Source organism: Carassius auratus, chromosome 22 (genome assembly GCF_003368295.1).
Source record: "Carassius auratus strain Wakin chromosome 22, ASM336829v1, whole genome shotgun sequence".
In the NCBI taxonomy this organism is placed as follows: domain Eukaryota; kingdom Metazoa; phylum Chordata; class Actinopteri; order Cypriniformes; family Cyprinidae; genus Carassius; species Carassius auratus.
This window is the reverse complement of record NC_039264.1, coordinates 4,432,442-4,454,314: the sequence shown is the minus strand read 5'-3', so window position 1 is coordinate 4,454,314 and position 21,873 is coordinate 4,432,442. Positions and strand designations below refer to the sequence as shown.

The 21,873-nt window shown below is 36.7% G+C and overlaps 1 protein-coding gene across 1 annotated transcript; it reads right to left on the bottom strand.

Moving 5' to 3' along the window:
• Positions 1 to 18,986: 18,986 nt before the first annotated feature.
• On the bottom strand, positions 18,987 to 20,531 carry LOC113040636 (ribonuclease-like 3). The gene is made up of 2 exons (XM_026198923.1): positions 20,284 to 20,531; positions 18,987 to 20,092 (listed from the first exon to the last, which is right to left on the bottom strand). The coding sequence occupies exons 1-2, from the start codon at positions 20,437 to 20,439 to the stop codon at positions 19,640 to 19,642; spliced, it is 609 nt and encodes a 202-aa protein (XP_026054708.1). The 5' UTR covers positions 20,440 to 20,531; the 3' UTR covers positions 18,987 to 19,639.
• Positions 20,532 to 21,873: the final 1,342 nt, after the last annotated feature.

The window sequence follows — 21,873 nt, the reverse complement described above, 5'->3', positions numbered from 1 at the left end:
TTAATTCAAATTAAAAATTCAAAACTGGTTTAAATCAAAATTTAAAATAAGCATGTAAGAATTAAAAGGAAAATCTGAATAATATCCTATAATAACCATTGATAGCTTGTAAGTTATCATTAATGATCATGAAATTAATCAAACAGTGTGAGATTAATCAAAGAGGGTAAAAGTGGACATGCAATTCAAGCAGAATGGAAAAGACATAGGTCTGTTAGTCGATTTAACAGGAGACTGCCACTAGATGGCTAACATCTAGATTTCCACCATTAAACAATTACATTTTAATTCAAATCATGTTTGAACCAAACTCAAAGTAAATGTAAACAAAGGCAGGGAAAATTTTGTTCCCTGTAATAATATTTGCACTAGCAAAGCTGTAAATGCAAATAATTATCGAGAATTTAAACATCTAATTCAAATACATCACAGGGGATTTGAAATTAGCAATCAGAGCGCATTATCTGAAACGGCCACGGGATGGCGACTTTGCACTCATGCAAGCTGGAATCAGAAAGCAGGGCGTAACCTGAAATTTCTGAACCACGCTTTCCCTCTGGTGTTTAGATAGCGGAATTACAATTTCAGTAGGACTTAGAGATTATCTGATCGTTTGTCAGGCTGATTTTCTGCATCAAAAATCACAAGTAACAAACAGATAGTTTTGATTCTGTGGTGCTATATTAAACATAGGGTGAAGGAAGGATCCGTTCACTTCCAAAACCCAAATGTAACAAAACAGGAATTTTCCATCTGCTGACTCCAATAAACATTTATCAAAATAGCACTTATGATCTAAATGTTTTAGGTTTAAAAATCGGGTAGCTAAGCCAATTTTAGACCAGGAGTTTTTATCGTTTTAATCTTGAATATCATGTGGTTCAACACAAATTCAATAACGATTACTTAAGTAAGGCCTTTTTAACTGAATCAGAGGAACATCGCTCATGTTCAGATTTACATGTTGCAACTAATAAAAGATTTCTTTATCTTTTAATCATTGATATTAAAACGTTCTCACTGTAAAAAGATTTTGGTCTTTCTTAACAGGATACTTTTAACATTATACTGCAGATTACTTTCATTAAAATTAACAGTGACTATACTGTTAAGTTTCTATGAATACCTAGGTGCTTACTGACCAGCTTTTTGCCTCAGTCAGTTAGGAGTGAGTTCGCGTCTTGCGACTTATCTCACAAGTAACGTTACATAATTTCATAGCGCACGTGCAGAAATTATTAAAAACCATATACACAGATTGATTGCTCACAAAACGAAGTTTGAAATGGTCGCGTTATCCTCCACCAAATGTAACAACAATGAGTTTACGTAGTAATTAACTCAAATGATATATAGGGAATTTGAATAATTAATCAGGAATTTGATTAATATATATCTCAGATGGCAGTTACATTAAATTTGATTGATTATGAAAAATAGCTCAATTGCCTATAACAATAAATAATCACAGGGCACTGTAACTTACTCATTAATATGTCAATATTACATTCTTCATATCAATTATTGTGATATCTCTTACTGTAAATTACTGCAAATCAAACCGTGGTATGTCCAGCAAACCACTGTAGACCTATCAATTTTCAATAAAGTTATCACGCCTTATAATTCAAGGAAAAGTATTCTCTGGCCACGAAAATATTATCCTATCCTTATGATAAATTTAGTTTCTAAATTTAGAGCTTGTAGCTATAGATCAGAACATTTCAGGGACTCGTAATGTGAGTGGGGTGGAGTGCCACATCAATCATTTTATATGGGTTTTTAATAATTCAACTAGTAATACATCAAACTACAAATCACACAGAGTAAATATGCGTACGAAAATACAGACAATAAACATTTACAAGACATAACGGAATCCAAATAAAAGAGAGAGAGAGAGAGAGAGAGAGAGAGAGAGAGAAGTGGAGAAAGCGAGAGAGATCACAGAATGAGCTCAGGTAAACCTTAGTGAAACCAACAACGAATCAAATAATAGCAACACTTTAAAGCAGCATTTAAATCTCCATAGAAAACGATACTTGCATGGTCCAGTGGGTGAGCGTGGTACCGGCGACGCACGTGTGATGTCACGTGGTCCTTTGCAAACTGCGCGCGTGGGCCGGAGGCCGGGTGACGCGCGTGCAAGCTGCGCTAGATCTTGGCGTGAGCGTGGAGTCACGTGTTCCTTTGTTGCAAAGAGGTGTTCGTTCATCTTCGCGCGGTATTTGAAAGGTTCAACAAACAATGTTCCAGAATTCGTCTTCATTGTGTGGAGAGGCGAATAGTTGAATAAACTTAGTAAAGAAAAGAAAACAAAACAACGAAAATGAAAGTTTCCAAACGAGCCATGAAAATGGCTTTCTTCTCCTCAGTCCATGTGCTGAGGGGGGAGGAGAAAATCAGCGCGGCCCGAGGCCGCGCGGAGCGACGTGTCCGAGAACCAAAGAAGAGGAAGAAGAAACGGAAGAAGAGCGAGGCGGACCTTGTTCGGTCGTTCTTATGTCTTGAAATGGCCCCGCCCCTTTTTGCGTAAACAGCCAATGAACATCCGCGATCTAAAGTGGAGGGAAAGTTCCTTTGTCTCGGGAACCAACCCCCCTGGATGATTCAGGACTTGTCAGATTTCGAAAAGGGATATTCTAGCAAGTTTGTAATTCAGTTTACATACATTTTTCATTACTTTGCTCTAGATAAATGGGTTTCTCAGAACATGACGATCACAACGATACTAAACATATTTACAAATGATCAAAACATGAAGTTACATTCAAATGTAAAATAACACGCATTTAAAGATTAACACACGCTAATAAATTGCAGATAGTCCCAATTTATATGGGAAACATCTCAAAGCACCAACAAAGAAATACGTAATACATTTAGAAAACATAAACACAAAAAGGGTAAGTTTAGATTTGACTTCTCTCCTGTCCTTTTGTCCAGGCTGCAGGAGGGGGGGGGGGGGGGGGGGGGGGTTGCAGAAACGTGGCTTTCTTTGGGAAAGAGTTAGAATGAATTCAACATTTCCACTTATAAGTCAGCACTTTAACCATTTACCCAGGATTAACCATTTTTATGCAATACATAAACATTCAAAATACATATTAATAAGGACTTAAAAAGGTAAGGAACAAAAAGACAGGGTTCTTTTTGTGTGTGTGTGAAGGACTGTGGGGGTTTTCAGGCTTCCTTTGAAGCTCGCCCACATGACTCTGGAATTTCTTAATAGGTGTAATAACTGTCACTCAAGGCAGGGTGTATTAGAGTCATCAGCTCATTAGTGTTACACCAAGTTGATGTGCATTGATTTGTCCTCGATGCCTGGTATTGTGTTTGCTGCACATTTCCCTAACAAACTTGAAAGGGACTAAAGATATTATAAAGTCAAAGATATGATCTTATTTTGAACCGAAGAGCCCATGATTTTTCCAACTAGTTGAAAATCCTTACTGAAAATGTAAAATATGTTGATGGACAAATAGTTTATAGTGATGCCATCTCAACTGTTTTATATGGGCAAATCTATTGTCATACAAAAAGGTCACTTTGGGGCTAACATGAGAAGATGCATACATCTGAATATACAACATTAAAATTATTAATGATATGAGTTTTTGGCAGTTAAACTGATACATCTGAAATGTTGAAATTGTAATTTCTTTGCTCTCAAGTTACCAATAAATTACTGTTTTTATTTTGCAATGTGTTTTGTGTGGTTAATAAAATTATTTTACTGAATTACATGCAGTGAAATATTTCAAATCATTTATAGAAAATAATATAAAAGAAGAGGGTCTTTGCAGCCTAAAATAAAAGATTTACAATTATTTTATTCATACAGTAATACATTATATTTAAAAAATCATGTGGATTAAGATATCATATATGATATGAAACAACCAAGACAGTGATCCAAGTCTGAGAATTCAATGAGCACTTGTGGAAATCTCTTCCTTTGCTCTGAGTTAAGCATGAGATGCATGAATTGAAGCCGGGATGAGAGTATATTGAGTTCATGGAGAGAACTCTCTGATTTCTCTGTCTGAGATCACAAAGAGACACAGAAGTTGAGAAACATCTGAGCATTATATTAGAGCTTGTTGAGATCTCTTCTGAAACTTAAAAGGAGACTAAATTGAGATTTAGTGCATCTTATTGCTCCAGAGAAAAGCCTGAGAAACATGAGAAATAAACCTTGGTCTCAGTTTGGTGTCATATGGATCTCAAAGTTGTCTAGGAGAAATAAATGAAACATGTTGGAGATCTCTTTTCAGATTTTCTTTTCCTCTGGGCAAACTCACCAGACCTGAACCCCAGAGAGAATATAAGGCAAAAGAGCATCATTCATAGGTGCTTTTGCTTACATTGAAGGTAAAAGAGTTAATGTTGACGTTTAGTTTACACTTGGTGACAATGGACACACACTGATAGTTGTTGTTTGAAGTTCATTGGACATTTCATAGTCCCTAACAACTCACAATGTGATTGTTGTAATATTTGTTGACATTTTGTTGCATGTAAGACCCCGGTGGGTCTATTTGTTTCTTTGTTACGAGAAACTTAACCTAATTTGTTTTTATTATTTTTTTTTTTTCCTCATTGTTCTTTCTGTTGGATGACAGTTTTTAATTTTTAGATTAGATCTTATTTCTCTTAATGTTAGAGGACTAAGGGATATCGATAAAAGGAAGGCACTTTTTATTTTCATTAAACAAAGGGAGGCTCAAATTATTTTGTTTCAAGAAACTCACTCTTGTGATAATGATATAAAGTTTTGGAAGTCTAAGTGGGGTGATTCTGCTTTTTTTTTTTTTTGTCATGGAACAAACCATTCTGCAGGGGTCGCTATTTTCCTCAATAAATTGAAAGGTGATATAGTGGAGACAATTTATTCTGTTTAAGGGAGATGGATTGTAATACTTTTAAACATTGACAATAATAAACTGCAACTCGTTTATATCACTGTCTTTGTCCATTAAGCTACATTATGTGTTTTTATTCATAATGATTTTCCGAGCTGAGCCAGATAAACAGAACTATCCCTTTAACAATGGCATGTATCCAAGTTTTACATACAAATGATGGTAGAAAATGTAAATAAAATATTTATTGTGCAGTAATAAACTTATTAAGTTCAAGTTCAAGTCTGCTTTATTGTCAATTTCCACATGTACAGTACATACATACAGAGAATCGAAATTGCGTTACTCTCAGACCCGGTGCATACAGTTTAACATTAACATTAAAGCCTAAAAAAATAACTAGATCAAATATAAAAATGTAAAAACAACTATACAATAAGGGAATGATATAAAAAAAGACATATAATAAAATTAAAAATAAAGTTAAATAAAGCAGCGCAAGGCAAATGACAGATATAGTGCAAATCAATGAAGTGAACAACAGTGCAGTGAAAAGATTTTTTAGTGCAAAAAACAAAAAAAATCACGTATTAAAAATATCTTAAGTCTAATTAAAGTGACAAGTGACCAAGAGCAGTTATTTTATTTAACTGACTGATGAGGTAGTGGAATGACGTCAGTTCCATGCCGAATGAGGTAGTGAGCAGGACATGCTGCACAAGTGACTAGTGCATGCCATCATATAATAATTAGTGTGTGTGGAAAAGGGGGGGGGGTCATAGTTCAGTGGTGCCAGGGGAAGAAGAGGGGAGGGGGGGCAGGTTCGGGAGTGAGTTCAGCTTCCTGACAGCCTGGTGGATGAAGATGTCCTTCAGTCTGCTGGTCCTGGACTGGAGACTCCGCAGTCTCCTCCCTGATGGTAGCAGGCTGAAAAAGCTGTGTGATGGGTGAGTGGGATCACCTGTGATGCAGAGGGCTTTGCGTGTGAGACGTGTTCCATATATGTCCTGGAGGGAGGGGAGAGAGACACCAATGATCTTCTCAGCTGCTCTCACTATGCGTTGCAGAGTCTTTCGGCAGGACGCGTTGCAGGCACCATACCACACAGTGATGCAGCTCGACAGAATGCTCTCGATGGTGCCTCTGTAGAAGGTGTACATGATGGGGGGCGGGGCTCTGGCTCTCCTCAGTTTGCGGAGGAAGTAGAGACGCTGTTGTGATTTCTTGGCCAGTGCTGCGGTGTTTTCAGTCCAGGAGAGGTCCTCTGTGATGTGCACACCCAGGAACTTGGTGCTGCTCACTCTCTCCACAGTCGCACCGTTGATGGTCAGAGGAACGTGCTGAGTGTGTGCTCTCCTGAAGTCTACAACAATCTCCTTTGTTTTCTCCACATTCAGAGACAGATTGTTGTCACTGCACCACTTGGCCAGGCGGCTCACCTCACTCCTGTAATTTGTCTCATCTTTGTTGCTAATGAGACCCACCACAGTCGTGTCACCCGCAAACTTAATGAAGAGGTTGGAGCTGTGTGACGGTGTGCAGTCATGGGTCAGCAGAATGAAGAGGAGGGGGCTCAGCACACATCCTTGGGGGGCCCCAGTGTTCAGTGTGATGGTGCTGGATGTGTTACTGCCGACCCGTACTGCCTGAGGTCTTCCAGTCAGAAAGTCCAACAGCCAGTTGCACAGCGAAGTGTTGAGCCCCAGCTGAATCAGTTTGTAGATGAGCTGTTGAGGGATGATCGTGTTGAATGCTGAACTGAAGTCTATGAACAACATTCTGACATATGAGTCCTTTTTGTCCAGATGGGTGAGTGCTGAGTGGACGGCAGTGGAGATGGCATCATCGGTCGACCGGTTGGACCAATATGCAAACTGGAAGGGGTCCAGGGGGGGAGGGCAGACTTGATGTGGTGCATGACTAGCCGTTCAAAGCACTTCATGAGAATGGGGGTAAGTGCAACAGGACGGTAGTCATTGGGACTGGGATGATGGTAGTGGTTTTAAAGCATGTGGGAACAACAGCCTGACTCAGTGATATGTTGAAGATGTCTGTGAAGACATCAGTGAGTTCTGCTGCACAGACTTTCAGTACACGCCCAGGGATTTTGTCAGGACCCGGAGCTTTGCGTGCATTGATCCTGCTGAAGGATCTCCTCACGCTGTCTGGGGTCAGCGTCATCACCTGGTCGCCGGGAGGAGGTGGAGTCTTCTGTGCAGTGGTGCTGTTTTGTTGCTCAAAGCGAGCGAAGAAGGTGTTCAGCTCGTTCAGCAGAGAGATGTTGTTGTCACAGGTCCGTGGTGGGGACTTGTAGTCCGTAATGGTCTGTATCCCCTGCCACAGGTTCCTAGTGTCTCTGCTGTCGCTGAATTGATGAGCTATCCTCCTGGAGTGCTGTCTCTTAGCCTCTCTGATGCCACGGGACAGGTTGGCCCTAGCTGTTCTCAGGCCCACCTCATCTCCAGCTCTGTCACGCTACTATCTGGTGTTTCTGAAATACACAGCGATGATGTGATCATATGGAGGTCTGAGCATGGAGACTCTATCATAGCAAAAATCGATAGAGGGAAGGTCTTCACTGCGCTGGACGGAGCCGATGGGAGATACAGCGGCACACTTAAAATCAGGCAGGTTTAGGGAAATCTTTGTATGCTGTAAATTGAAATCAGTGTTTTTACTCATAACTGCTGTAAACTGTGAATTTGTTTGGTGTTAAATGTTTATGATCTGAAATAACGGTGTACTGAGCTTTTGCTGAATTTAACATTTTAGGCTTCTTTGAACACAATGATCTGAAGATTCATAATAGAAACCTGTCTGAGTGACTTCCATCTCTTTTTTTGTATTACGTTTTGTATTTGTTCAGTTCATTTGTAGCTCATTTTATTGGTTACGGACACATTTTATGTCATTGTGTAGCGTCTTTACAAGTAAGGTATGTATGCCTCCTTTTTCATAATTGTTGAATTTATGCAGATCAAGGTCTGTATATTTAAATCTGGTTTTATTTTGATATTTCAGTTTATTTCGAAAAACAACTAAATTAACTTAAATGATCTTTAATATGTTAATGTGATGAATGCCAATAAAAAACATGTTTGATTCTCTCATAGTGACTGGAATTTGTGAGTTTTTCATGAAAGGATTGAGTTTGTGTACAACTATGTGCAGTTTCCCTGTACATTCAGATTAGGGCTGGGCGATATATCTAACGATATGATCATGCGCATCTAATCAGTAAAGCTGCTTCCGTGATCACTGCTAAATCTCCATCACCTGCTTATAATTGGAGTGGAATTTAATAGACAGAGCCGTAGATCGCTGACAAGCCACGCCATATCGCGTTCATTATCGCAGGCGATAATGAACGCGATATGGCGTGGCTTGTCAGCGATCTACGGCTCTGTCTATCAGAGGTGGGACTTTCAAGTCACAAGCAAGTCTTCAAGTCATATTCAAGTCCTCAAAGGGTTAAAGCTAAAGAGATAATTAAGTGACTAATTAAATGATGATTGTGCATTATTGATGAACACCTGCTGTCAACAATCAACATCACTGAAGTAAAGAGAAACACAAGAACTACAACTGAATTTAGCCACAGCCTTCAACTGAAAAAAAAAGTAAACGAAAAAAAACAAACACTATGTCACCATAATTGTGGTCAAGGTTTGCTTTAAGTAGTCTTGACCCTTTTACTAATTCAAACCAATTTGATTCAAAACAATTGCAATATTGTTTTCGCAACAAACATGTATGCATTGCTGAGTCGAACCTTGCAGTAACAGATGATATGAATATGTGTTTTCTGATTATAGCCCATGATGACTGAACATCATGAAATTGTGTTTATCTTTGGATAGTAGACTGACACTCAGCTATTACTGAACTGAAGTAAAAAAAAAAAAAATCTAAATGTTGAAAGACACAAAAGGAGAAAATCAGTTCAGGTTTTTAGACAAACACACTTATCACACGATCCTCAACAGCGGTGACAATTTTTCATACTGCAGTGCATGACGGGAGTTTTTACTAAGGTTTTACCCAGCATGCAACATTTTGTTGATTGTCACCACTGTTGAGAGTCATATGCTGGTTCTTGATGTCTGTGTGTGTCTACAGAGTATAGTTTTTCAAATTTTGTATGCACTTGTATGTAAAATTCACTTACTTTAATTTTTTTTCCCATAGTGTAGTTTTACTGGGTTGATTATGCTAAACTTAAATAGAGCTAATGTTAACTTGATTGTAATCTGACCACCTATCACACACAGATTAATTTCTTCTCGCTGCTTTACAGCACCTCATGCAATGCTACATAAAGAGATCTAACATGACAGCCAAGGGTCAAGAGCCCCACTAAAGCACACGCTGATCTCCATTATGGTTGCATCACTTTAACCAATAAAACATCAACATCTGATCCGCTGTAATTCTCAAGAACAGCAGGTGTTCATCATTAATGCACAATCATCATTTAATTAGTCACTTAATTATCTCATTAACTTTAACCCTTTGAGGACTTGGGATATGACTTGAAGACTTGCTTGTGACTTGAAAGTCCCAACTCTGGTAAAAACTGAATGTCAGTCAACAATCCAAAGAAGACTATCTCATGATGTCCAAGTCAACATGAGTTATAAGCAGAAAAAGCATAAGATCATCTGTCACTACAAGGTTTGATTCAGTAATTCATACATGTTTGTTGCAAAAACAATGTTGAAGTTGTTTTGAATCAAATTGCTTTGAATTAGTAAAAGGGTCAAGCGACTACCTAAAGCAAACCCTGACCACAATTATGGTGGCATAGTGTTTGTTTTTTTTTAGTTGAAGGCTGTGGCTAAATTCAGTTGTAGTTCTTGTGTTTCTCTTTACTTCAGTGATGTTGATTGTTAACAGCAGATGTTCATCACTAATGTACAATCATCATTTAATTAGTCACTTAATTATCTCATTAACTTTAACCCTTTGAGGACTTGGGATATGACTTGAAGACTTGCTTGTGACTTGAAAGTCCCACCTCTGCTGTCTATTAAATGCCACTCCAATTATAAGCAGGTGATGGAGATTTTAGCGGTGATCACGGAAGCAGCTTTACTGATTAGATGCACATGATCATATCGTTAGATATATCGCCCAGCCCTAATTCAGATGTGTGATGTAAAAGTAATATTAAATGCTATCTACTTCGTGTTATCGGTTGATGGTTCTGATCTTGCAAAGGTAAATTCCTGGTTTGGACACTAGATGGAGCTTTAACATAACATGCATACAGCTTGTAGGCTATAGGTACTATTTATGAATTATTACCAGTCAGTTATAAAGGGCATAATGTGTGGGATGCTTTTCCAATGCTTTTTAATGTGTGAGATGCACAGTTTTCTATCTGCTGAAGTGGTGAACATTTTAATGTATGCACAGGCCTATAGAGTAAGCAAAAACACATTTCAAGCATAATTTATGTGGAAATATGACCATGCCTCTAGTGGTCAATGCTGTAACAGTTTCATTTTTGAGGGTGTTTACATCTAGCTCACGCAGGAAGGCAGTAGTGTTGTAGATAAAACAAGTAGTAATCTAAGCTATGTATGAACTGACAGAATATGAGATGGAAATGCAGGAGAGTATGTGTGTACAATACAGGTGCATTAGGTGGAAACACACATGAACTTGATGTGGGATTATATAGGCTAAGAAACAAAACCCAGATAGCAAGCACAAGAAGATAATGGGCCAGATCCGTTCCGACTCTACAGAACACTTCCGGCTGCAGGCGGCTTTTTTTCTTTCAGTTCTCAAGAGGAATACTTTCAGCTGCTACAGTAGGTAAATTCATGCTCATTCTTGTGTTTATTGGTGTTTTAAATGGTTTCTATCAAACGGTGAACGATTATCAACAGAGGGCAATAGTGTACGCCTTAATAAAAAGTTGTATTACCATGTGGTGCAATTTCGATCCACATTACTTGATTAAAAGTGAATATTTTTTATTGACTCCGGAGAACTCGCACTATTATGGATTAACTGGGGATAGTGCGCGTGCATGTGAGTTTACTGAGCTATTTTACTTCCCATTCCAGCAGATTCGTCAAAAGCTACTGTAAAGCTGTAATATAAAGACGTTTATACATTCTTAATAGGGGTGCTCCGATCACGATCGGCCGATCGTTAATGCGCATCTCGTCAGTAAAGCCGGTTCTCTAATCAGCTCTTAATTCCATCAGGTGCGTGATTTCACATAGAGCCGCTGTTACTACACAGAGCCGTTGTTAATAGAGAAGATGCGCCAAAAAACCCTGAAAATGAAGTGGATTTGCGCATCTTCTCTATTAACAACGGCTCTGTGTAGTAACAGCTGCTCTATGTGAAATCTAGGGATGTTCCGGTACTAGTCTGGACAAATTCCAAATGGAAGTGATCATCCCTATCCCCTTGAAGTGAGGACTTTGGAGTGAGTGGGGCATGTGCGTGCCATTAAGTAGTTGTTAGGAAAGCACTTTGCTAAAGGAGCGACATCATTTCCTCATTATCTTCAGCTGAGATGTTCCCGCAGCGCAGCATGTGACCGTCAGCAGATGTCGCTGTTTTACTGTTATAAATGTTTATTTTTTTATTTTATTTTTATTGTTGTTAGCATAACCGTTGCAAATAAGCATACATTTAATATTTAAATACGTTTTAAAAATATGCTACACTGTAAAACCCGACCAGTAAACTTAACTCAAACCGTTTGAGTAAACAGATTGCCTTGATTTAAACCATGTAAGTTTTAAAACTTTGCATTCAAGTAATGAAGTGATTAACTAAGTGCTGATTGAGAATTAGTGATGAACAGCTGCTGTTAACAAACAGAATCACTGAAGAAAAGAGAAACACAAGAACTTCTACAACTGACTTCAGACATAGACTTAGATGAAATCAACTGAAATACAATACATGAAATCTCTCAAGATCTGATTAAACAACCCCACAAACAGCATCACCAGCTCCACTTATTAATAACCAGACTGACTTTATTTCTGTCAGACGTCTACAGAAGATCTTATTGAGAATGAACTAAGGTTTAGATGTTGATTTATTGTTTCATTTGAAGTAACCATGTTAGAGATCAGTGTTTGCTTTAGTTGGGCTCTTGACCCTTGGCTTCTGTCTTTATGTTTTCTCTGGGTGTTACAATCACATGTTTCTAAAACATGTTTGTTGTATCTCAAAAACCTAGAAGAAATGCCATTAGCATTTTTACTTACCCCATTGATGAAAACCATCAATAATAAAAATGATCTGAGCGTAACTTCTGTTGAAATGTGTATTTAATTAGTTAGATAATATAGTTAAAGTGATGCTATGCAATTCTGTGATAATTATTTAATATAAAAGACTTTCTTAACAGTGTGGTCTTCTACAGTGTCAAACAGTCACACACAGACATCAACAATCAGCATATGAACCTCAACAATGGTGACCATAATTACAATAAAATGCAGCAGAGCATGCTGAGAGCCATATATTAGTTTTGTACTATAATAATGCCCAGCATGCATTGCTATTTTTTATTTTTTGTGTGTGTGTGTGTGTGTGTGTCACCATTGTTGAGGTTCATATTCTGATTATTGATGTCTGTGTGTGACTAATTACTGCCATAGAAAAAAGATGAATGTGCATAAAATGTTCAGCATTTTTTTGTAAACTGATTTCGATGAAACCACAGGCTCTTTAAACATATTCCATTATAATAAAGTAAGCTAATCATGCATCAGGTACCTTGTCAGTTTTTGGACTCTAAACAGCTCCATTATTGACAGTTTTCATCACCAGGAAGCTGCATAACAACCAACATCTGTTAATATTTTTTTCTGGGCTTTTGAGTTATAACAAACATGTTTTAGAAACACATGGTTTATAACAGCCAGAGAAAAGACAAAGACAGAAATCAAGGGTCAAGAGCCCAACTAAAGCAAACACTGATCTCTAACATGGTTACTTCAAATGAAACAATAAATCAACATCTAAACCTTAGTTCATTCTCAATAAGATCTTCTGTAGACGTCTGACAGAAATAAAGTCAGTCTGGTTATTAATAAGTGGAGCTGGTGATGCTGTTTGTGGGTTGTTTAATCAGATCTTGAGAGATTTCATGTATTTTATTTCAGTTGATTTCATCTAAGGCTGTGTCTGAAGTCAGTTGTAGTAATTCTTGTGTTTCTCTTTTCTTCTGTGATTCTGTTTGTTAACAGCAGCTGTTCATCACTAATTCTCAATCAGCACTCAATCAGAATCTGCTGTCACGGGAACATCTCAGCTGAAGATAATGAGGAAATTATGTCGCTCCTTTTGCAAAGTTCATTCCTAACGACTAGTTAATGGCACGCACATGCACTACTCACTCCAAAGTCCCCGCTCCAAGGGGATAAGTTTGGTACCGGAACATCCCTAGTGAAATCACGCACCTGATGGAATTAACAGCTGATTAGAGAACCGGCTTTATTGACGAGATGCGCATAACGATCGGCCGATCGTGATCGGAGCACCCCTAGTATTTCAGTTGATTTCATCTAAGTCTGTGTCTGAAGTCAGTTGTAGAAGTTCTTGTGTTTCTCTTTTCTTCAGTGATTCTGTTTGTTAACAGCAGCTGTTCATCACTAATTCTCAATCAGCACTTAGTTAATCACTTAATTACTTGAATGCAAAGTTTTAAAACTTACATGGTTTAAATCAAGGCAATCTGTTTACTCAAACGGTTTGAGTTAAGTTTACTGGTCGGGTTTTACAGTGTAGCATATTTTTAAAACGTATTTAAATATTAAATGTATGCTTATTTGCAACGGTTATGCTAACAACAATAAAAATAAAATAAAAAAATAAACATTTATAACAGTAAAACAGCGACATCTGCTGACGGACACATGCTGCGCTGTCACAGGAACATCTCAGCTGAAGATAATGAGGAAATTATGTCGCTCCTTTAGCAAAGTGCTTTCCTAACGACTACTTAATGGCACGCACATGCCCCACTCACTCCAAAGTCCTCACTTCAAGGGGATAGGGATGATCACTTCCATTTGGAATTTGTCCAGACTAGTACCGGAGCATCCCTAGATTTCACATAGAGCAGCTGTTACTACACAGAGTCGTTGTTAATAGAGAAGATGCGCAAATCCACTTCATTTTCAGGTTTTTTTGGCGCATCTTCTCTATTAACAACGGCTCTGTGTAGTAACAGCGGCTCTATGTGAAATCACGCACCTGATGGAATTAACAGCTGATTAGAGAACCGGCTTTACTGACGAGATGCGCATTAACGATCGGCCGATCGTGATCGGAGCACCCCTAGTTATAAGCCACACACGTACAACAAACTAATATCACAGTGGTATCGTGTACTGTAATCGAATGTAGCCCAAGTTATTACCTGTTAAACAGTAGACAGCACACGCGTTCATCTAATAAGGATCTCCATCGCAAGCAAATAATAGCCTTTGCAGATTAGCTTTCAATTCAGTGCAGTTCCATAGCCCCGTTTTCAACGCTGCTAATATTCTTAAACGTTACAACTCTGAGTGAACCGCTTCAGAACTCAGCGCGTGCAGCATGGAACTGAACGACTCAATCAAACTGATTCATGAACCAATTCACTCGCTTGCCAATTGGTTTGATCAAGCCTTTGAACAGAGTTGACTCAAAAGAATGAACCATTCGCGAATGGGCATCGCTCATTGCCCAAAGAAAAGTAGACGGCGTGTTTGGAATAAACTGAAGCATTTATTGCATTAAGATAAAGTAACGAGAGGGGCGTCGCCCACAGTAACGAAGTAAAAGTACAGATTTTTCCCAAAAAATGTACTCAAGTAAGAGTATAAAGTACCCATCTTTAAATATACTCCGAAAAGTATTAGTTACCCCGAAAAATTACTCAAGTAAATGTAACGAAGTAAATGTAACTCGTTACTACCCACCTCTGTCAGGAAGAAATGAGAACAAATTACAAATACAGATATTATACAAATAAAAGAAAGTGTTTTATTTTCAGGTACAATAGGTGTATTAAAAAATTAAAGTATTAAAGTTTATTTTCAGTCAAGAGTGATTTTGATGTTTTTGGTGTTTTATTAATATTAAATGAATAATCCATCCAAAAATTAAAAGTGTTTTAATTTTTCTACCCTCATGTACTCACTCAAAAGTTGTTTGTAACCTAAAAGGAAGGAGTTTCCTTCTTCTGCTAAACATAAAGGCTATTTTGAAGAAGGTGGAAAACCAAACAGTTTCTGATTCACAGTGACGTCCATAGGTGTTTTCTTTTTTTCTTTTTTTTTCAAAGTCAATGCAGTCCAGCAACTGTTTGGTTACACATATTCTTCAAAAGATCTTCTTTTGTGTTCCGCACAAGAAATAAGTTAATATAGTTTTGGGTCAACATTTGAGTGAATAAAAAATGACAGAAATTCAATTTTAGGTTGAACTACCCCTTTAATTACAGCTGCAGCATGTAGGCTACTGTCTCTTTAAGACCTGCACACATCTGATCTACGGACATGCATCTGTTTCTTTCAGTTGTTTACTTTCATTTTAGACATATCCAACTGAGTCAACCTTGTGTGTTTTGATAGTGTTAGCACAAAACATAACTTAGTTCAGTAATCAGGTACAGTTTGACAGGCTTTTTCTTTTTCATACCGCGCTTTGAATGTGCTCAGAGAAACCGTATATCAGAAAAGGACACGAACCGCAAGAGCACTTTACCGTCGGACCTCAAAGGGTCAATATAGTACATATATCAATACTTCTGTAGTCAACATGAGCTGTTGATGCATGGACCCTGAAAACTGACACGTTTGGATATCTTTTTATTCTATATTAAACCTCGTTTCACAAAGTGACTATTTACAATTATTAACAATATGTATTACTAAACAAATAAAATAATAGCAACAGATAAACATAACCATTATTCAATATATATATATAAAAAAAAAAAAAACTTTAAGACTTTAACACTTCCAAAACAGTTTCAACTGCAAAAAAAAAAAAAAAAAAAAAAAAAAAAAAAAAAAGTTACATTTTTAACAATAATAATAATCATAATAATCATAATAATAATAATGAGATTTTGCGTTTTTATCTGTTGTTCTTAAACACAAAATGACAATATGTATTTTGGTAATAAACACTACATTTAATTGCAATCTCATTCAGTTAGTTGGTTATTTAGTTGGTTAGTGGTTCCCAACCTTTTTCAACTCGCGGCCCACACAACACACATGTTTGCGCGGCTTACCCACTTACCCACTATTGTTGGGTTAATAACTTAATCTACTCAGAAGCTAGCGAGCGAGCTCTTATTTAATTATATATATATATATATATATATATATATATATATATATATATATATATATATATATATATATATATATATATATATATATATGAAATGATGTTATTATGTTCTAAATCAACAACTCTGTGGTAACAGCTAAAACAGCTACTTCCAGCTTAAACCAGCTAAGAGCAGTCAACCAGCTGCAACTTTCACTTTCATATCCAATATGAACACAACTTTACAGCACCTAATGTCCACCAGAGGGAGCCACAGGATAAATTATTTTAGAGAAATTATTATTATTATTATTATTATTTTGTTCACAATCATATTTTGTACCTTCTGTGTATACGTGTTCTTGCTTTTTTTACTTAAGTAGATTTACTTAATTTCCAAATGTGTTAAATGTACTTGAAAAATGCTTGTGCAAAAACTTGCCAAATAAAAATTAAGTAAATGTACTTATTGTTTTTTTTTTTTTTTCAGTGTAGAAGAGCGGACTCACATACCTGAAAGAGTTCACTCAGACGAGAGCGCAAAAACAGCACAGAAATGAATGAAACATACCACTGCAGCTTGAGACAGGCTATTTTAAAAGTAACTGTTCAAAAACAAGCAAAAACAAAGTCGTACCATAAATTACATTAACATTAATTTGAAATTTGACATTCATTGGACACTGATTTTTTATTTTATTTATTTTTTTTTTTTTTTTTTTGGCCAATTAAACTCTTTGCGGCTCAGATAGTCATAAATATGTCCTTTACGTTGATCAAGGCTTAATTTCTAGGGGGAAAAAAAATAACCATTTAAATTAATTAAACAATTTAATCACATGACATTATAATTTTAAAGCAATAATAACTGTTCAGAAAAACATCCATATATATAATTTTACAACTTTTAATGTATGCAATAATATAAATCCATTAAATGACAACACTATTTGATCTAAAGGAATCAAACCAACTGTAAAATATTCAGATTAATATTCCCTGTGATGCACAAGACTTGTTTTTTCAAATTATGCATTTAATGTTTTTATATACAGTACTGAATCCATAATTTCCCTATGTTTATACATTTTACCCACTTAAATGAATTAAACTGTGACACTATTTGAGATAATGGAATCAAACCAACTGTAAAATAATCATAATGCTATTCCCTAATTTACAATATTTTTTTTTTCAGATTATGCCTTTATTGTTTTTAAAAATACAAACGAAACCACATTTTTCATACACTTTACATACTTTAATTAATTAAACTCTGACAATACTTGATAAAACAATGCTATCAAATTAAAATAAGTTGTAATACATTTGGTAGATATTTTACCTTCATTTTTGAAATGCACAAAAATGAGTCACTAAAGCTGTGGACATCTGTGAAATTTTATTAGGTGACATTTAATGTTGTCATAGTCTTTCCTCATATCTCTTTATGTGGCCCGATTAGAAAACCATTTACCCCAATCCTATGCCTGTGGTTGGTCCAAAATAAAGTCTTACATGTGATTGATCAAGTCTGAGATATTGTTGTACTAGTCTGGAATCAAGAAACAGCAAACAAGTTTGAACATTTCACATTTCCAGTATCTGTGAAAAGGTCTATTGTCTTTCTGCTGTGAACTGCTGCACTCTCTTTCATCTCATCATTTCTAAAAGTAAAAGAATCAGTCACTCTTACATCAGAGCCAGTCTGAGGATCTTTTGCAACACAGACACTGACCCTAGAAACGGAAACATGCAATGTTTTCTGTGTCTCAGTCTTGCTTTCAAAACTTGAATCAGGAGCTTTATGCTTTATATGCATGATCCGAACGAGATACAGCAGGAACTGACAATCATTTCTGACATCACATCATTTAATGTTGAAGAAAAGAGTGAACATCTAAGGCTTGTATCCGATTTAAAAACAGCTTTACAGCACTTTCTTGAAGCCCTTAATACTGATGATGTCCACCAGAGGGAGCCACAGTAGAACACATCATTTTAGAATGTAACAATATAAATCATAACTATATTCTATGGTGGTTTCACTGTGCACGTGCACGCTATGTAATAAACCTAATACAGTATAAATACGATTAGTAACGGAGTGGTATGGTAAACATACTTATTTATACTAAATATACAGCTTTTGTGCTGCTTTTCGTCCAACATCTTTATTATTATTATTATTATTGTTGTTGTTGTTGTTGTTGTTGCAGAGAACAGAAACATAATATATATATATATATATATATATATATATATATATATATTAATACATAACATAATATCAACCACTAAAATAAAATGGGAACAAATCACAAAAAGGAATAAATAAAAATAAGAGGGTCAGTTGAGCAGCACTTTTTTTTGGTCCTGGGGCTGATCACATGATTCACATTCATAGTTGCATTTACAACAGATTTTGAAAGTAGTCCTCTTATTTTCCTGATTAAATGCAAATGCCCACAGTAATTTGTTTTGAGCCTCTATGTGCCGATGGCACTGTAGTGCTTGGGCGCGTCATTGATGCTTGCAACTACTGCAACTTTGTTTTCTTATTAATTAATGGTTAAAATATATATCTGGAATCTGGAATTTGTTAGCCATTATAGTCTTGATCATGTGGTCTTAATCTTGAGGCCACATTGGATTTTGATTCAAAACTTTGAGTCATGGTCTTGATCTGGATCTCAGTCTAACTCCAGTTGTTTTATCTTTATTTCTCTTCTATTCTCTAAATATTAGTTTGTGGATATTTACTATCTCTAATCTGGTGTTGCTGAGATGCAAGACAATCAAGCAGTTGAGTTTAAGGGTAGTAGAGACGTTTTATTTGAAGATTAGAGACAGGTGTTGAACATCTTTATCTTTCTTATCCTCATATATTTTTGCACATCCACTACTCTCTATTATTGTTATTATTATTATTATTATTTTTAAATGCCAAATAATTGTTAAACGAGTGCTTAAAATTGTGTTAGACTAGCTGAATCATGTACATGATTTGCACACAAATGCACAATTACAAACAGAGACTTGCATGAAGAAGTGAAGACCTCAGAAAGGTTATGAAGAATATATAATTAAAGTTAAATACAATTTGAACATTATGCTTAATGAATGTAAAAACAGACTGGTTCGCAATGATATGAGAGACTTTATTCCCCATCCTACAGAGTACTATAATGATAGAGGTCAATTATCTATTACTCCAATATAATAAGCAATGTAATATAGCTTTTTAAGGCACAACACACAATGTTATAAATCTATTGTTCACAGCTGTGCCTCATTGGTTGACTTTAAACTGTATCAAGCAGTGGTTTGCATATTAACAGCACATCTGAAAATATAGTTAAAAGCCAATGCACTTTTTTGACAGAAAAAAAATGGTGAACAAACGATTAGCAAAATATTGTAAATCATTGTGAGGCTCTATTTCGCCTGTCATCTATGCATTAAATTATGCCTTCCTCGTAATGTACAGGCCATCCTCTATCACACCCCAAAACAATGTAACGAGTGGACTTCTTCCCTCTATATTGGCAATTTGGGTGTCTCTGCCCACTTTTTAATTTACATGTGACCACAGGAAAAGGCTTGTTGCTCTTAAACAGATTTTTGCCCTGTGGAGTTCCTCCTTTGCCACAAACTACTCTAATAATATCCTTTTTTGCTTTTATGAAAGTGTTGACTTCTTTGCAGCCATTTTCAGTTCCAGAGGCAGTGATATCTCTCTTTCTGATTTCTCTGTCACAAGCATGCTCACTCACTCGAAGACCCACATGCTGACTGAGGAATTTTTGATAACGAGGATTTATGTCTGGTGGTGGTTGTTCATCTCCATAAGCAGTGAAAGAAGCAGCCAAGATCAGCAGCAGAATCACAGCAGACGCGTGGATCTCCATCACCTGGTGAACAACACACACATCAACACACCTTCTACTGATGTTTCACTTACTAAAGCAGTTTGATTTGATTTTAAGATATATTAGTTACTTCAACTTAACCCAGCTGTGCAACTTTCTGTCAAAGTGTTTTAATCAGTACATATTTTTCCCCAAATTTCTTGTGTATCTTATACTTGCTGAGTAGTTCTTACCTTGTTGATCTGAGTAAATGAACAGGTTGTTTTAACAGTAGTCTTTGCAGTGAGTTGTTCAGAGTCTTGATGCTGTGGTGTAGAGCAGTCGCAGCGCAGGATCCCCGGAGAATCAAGCTGATGCAGAGAGAGAAGATGCGTCAGATTTATACTCATACAGCAACATACAGGATGTCCTGAGCATCCAATCAAAGTTCTCAGAGATCGAACAATACCCTTTATGGATGTTAAGACGTGTAAGATGTGCAAGGGAGCATCTCTCTCTCTCTCTCTCTCTCTCTCTCTCACACTCACACACACACACACACACAATCGCTTCTCTCTCTCTCTCCCTCTCTCTCTCACACACACACACACAATTTTCTCTCTCTCTCTCTCTCTGCGCATGCGTGGATGTGAGCGTGAAAGTCTGTTGAGTGAGTGGAGTGTGACTCAAAGAGTGACTGCGGTTTTCCCTTTCATCTGAAGGTCTGCCTTTTTTGAGTGTTTTTCTCATATACAGTTTTCTATTTCACCTTTCTCTGTGTACTGTCACACTACTGAAAGTATTAATAGCAGTTTAGGAGGTCGTGTCGTCCATCGTTTTTAGCTGGCGGCTAAGACGATGGCAGAAACGGCTAGCTTTGAGCAACTCACCAGGTAGGAGAAGTGGTGGGCCACGATATTACCTGATCAGCATCTAGGATAAACGGTGATATTGTTTTGTTCTTGGGCAAAGTTGAGAAAGTTAATGACATTGAATTTGGCATTTGAACTCCAGTGCTTTTTAGACACACACACACATATCAAGAACCAGCATATGAATTTCTGCAATGGTGACAATCAACAAAATGCTTCATGTTGCAATACATGAATTACTCCCATAATGCACTGCAATATCAATAATTATTTGTCCCCACTGTTGAGTATCATATGATAAACGATCATGACTAAATGCATAATCCTAAACAGCTTCTTTCCTCTGAATATTGAAGAAATATGGTGGCACAATATAATAAAATATCACTGGTTTTTGAGAATAATAATAATAATAAAAAAAAAAGCATAAGTTACATGCTAGTTTGTTTCTGCATTGCTGTGAAACAGTAATGCATTTGCTTAAAAACAAACTTGTCAAAACTGCAAAAGGCTCAAGTGTAGCAAATACTGACCACAGTCATGGTGACAAAGTTATTTTTTTATTTTCCTTCCAACTGAGTTCATCCAAGGCTGTGCTTAGAGTCAGTTGTAGTTCTTGTGTTTCTCTTTTCTTCAGTGATGTTGATTGTAAACAGTAGGTGTTCATTAATAAGGCACGATCATCATTTAATTAGTCACTTAATTATCTCATTAACTTTAACTCTTTGAGGACTTGGGATTTGACTCAAGGCTTGTTTGTGACTTGGAAGGAATGACTTGGTTCCTCCTCTGATGAAATCATTTGCTGAGTTCATGGGTGGAATAAACATATAGCAGGACTTTTACTTTCTGACTCCTGGAGTGTCCACCTCTGATTCATACTGCAGTGCATTATCGGAGTAATTCATGTATTGCAACATGAAGCATTTTGTTGATTGTCACCATTGTAGAGATTCATATGCTGGTTCTTGA

Bases quoted from the DNA above. Each gene is read 5' to 3' on its own strand.
- LOC113040636 (XM_026198923.1), bottom strand. From the start codon at position 20,439: ATGAGTATAAATCTGACGCATCTTCTCTCTCTGCATCAGCTTGATTCT. The intron at 20,093-20,283 runs GTAAGAACTACT...GTTGTTCACCAG, and splicing joins CATTTACTCAGATCAACAAG to GTGATGGAGATCCACGCGTC.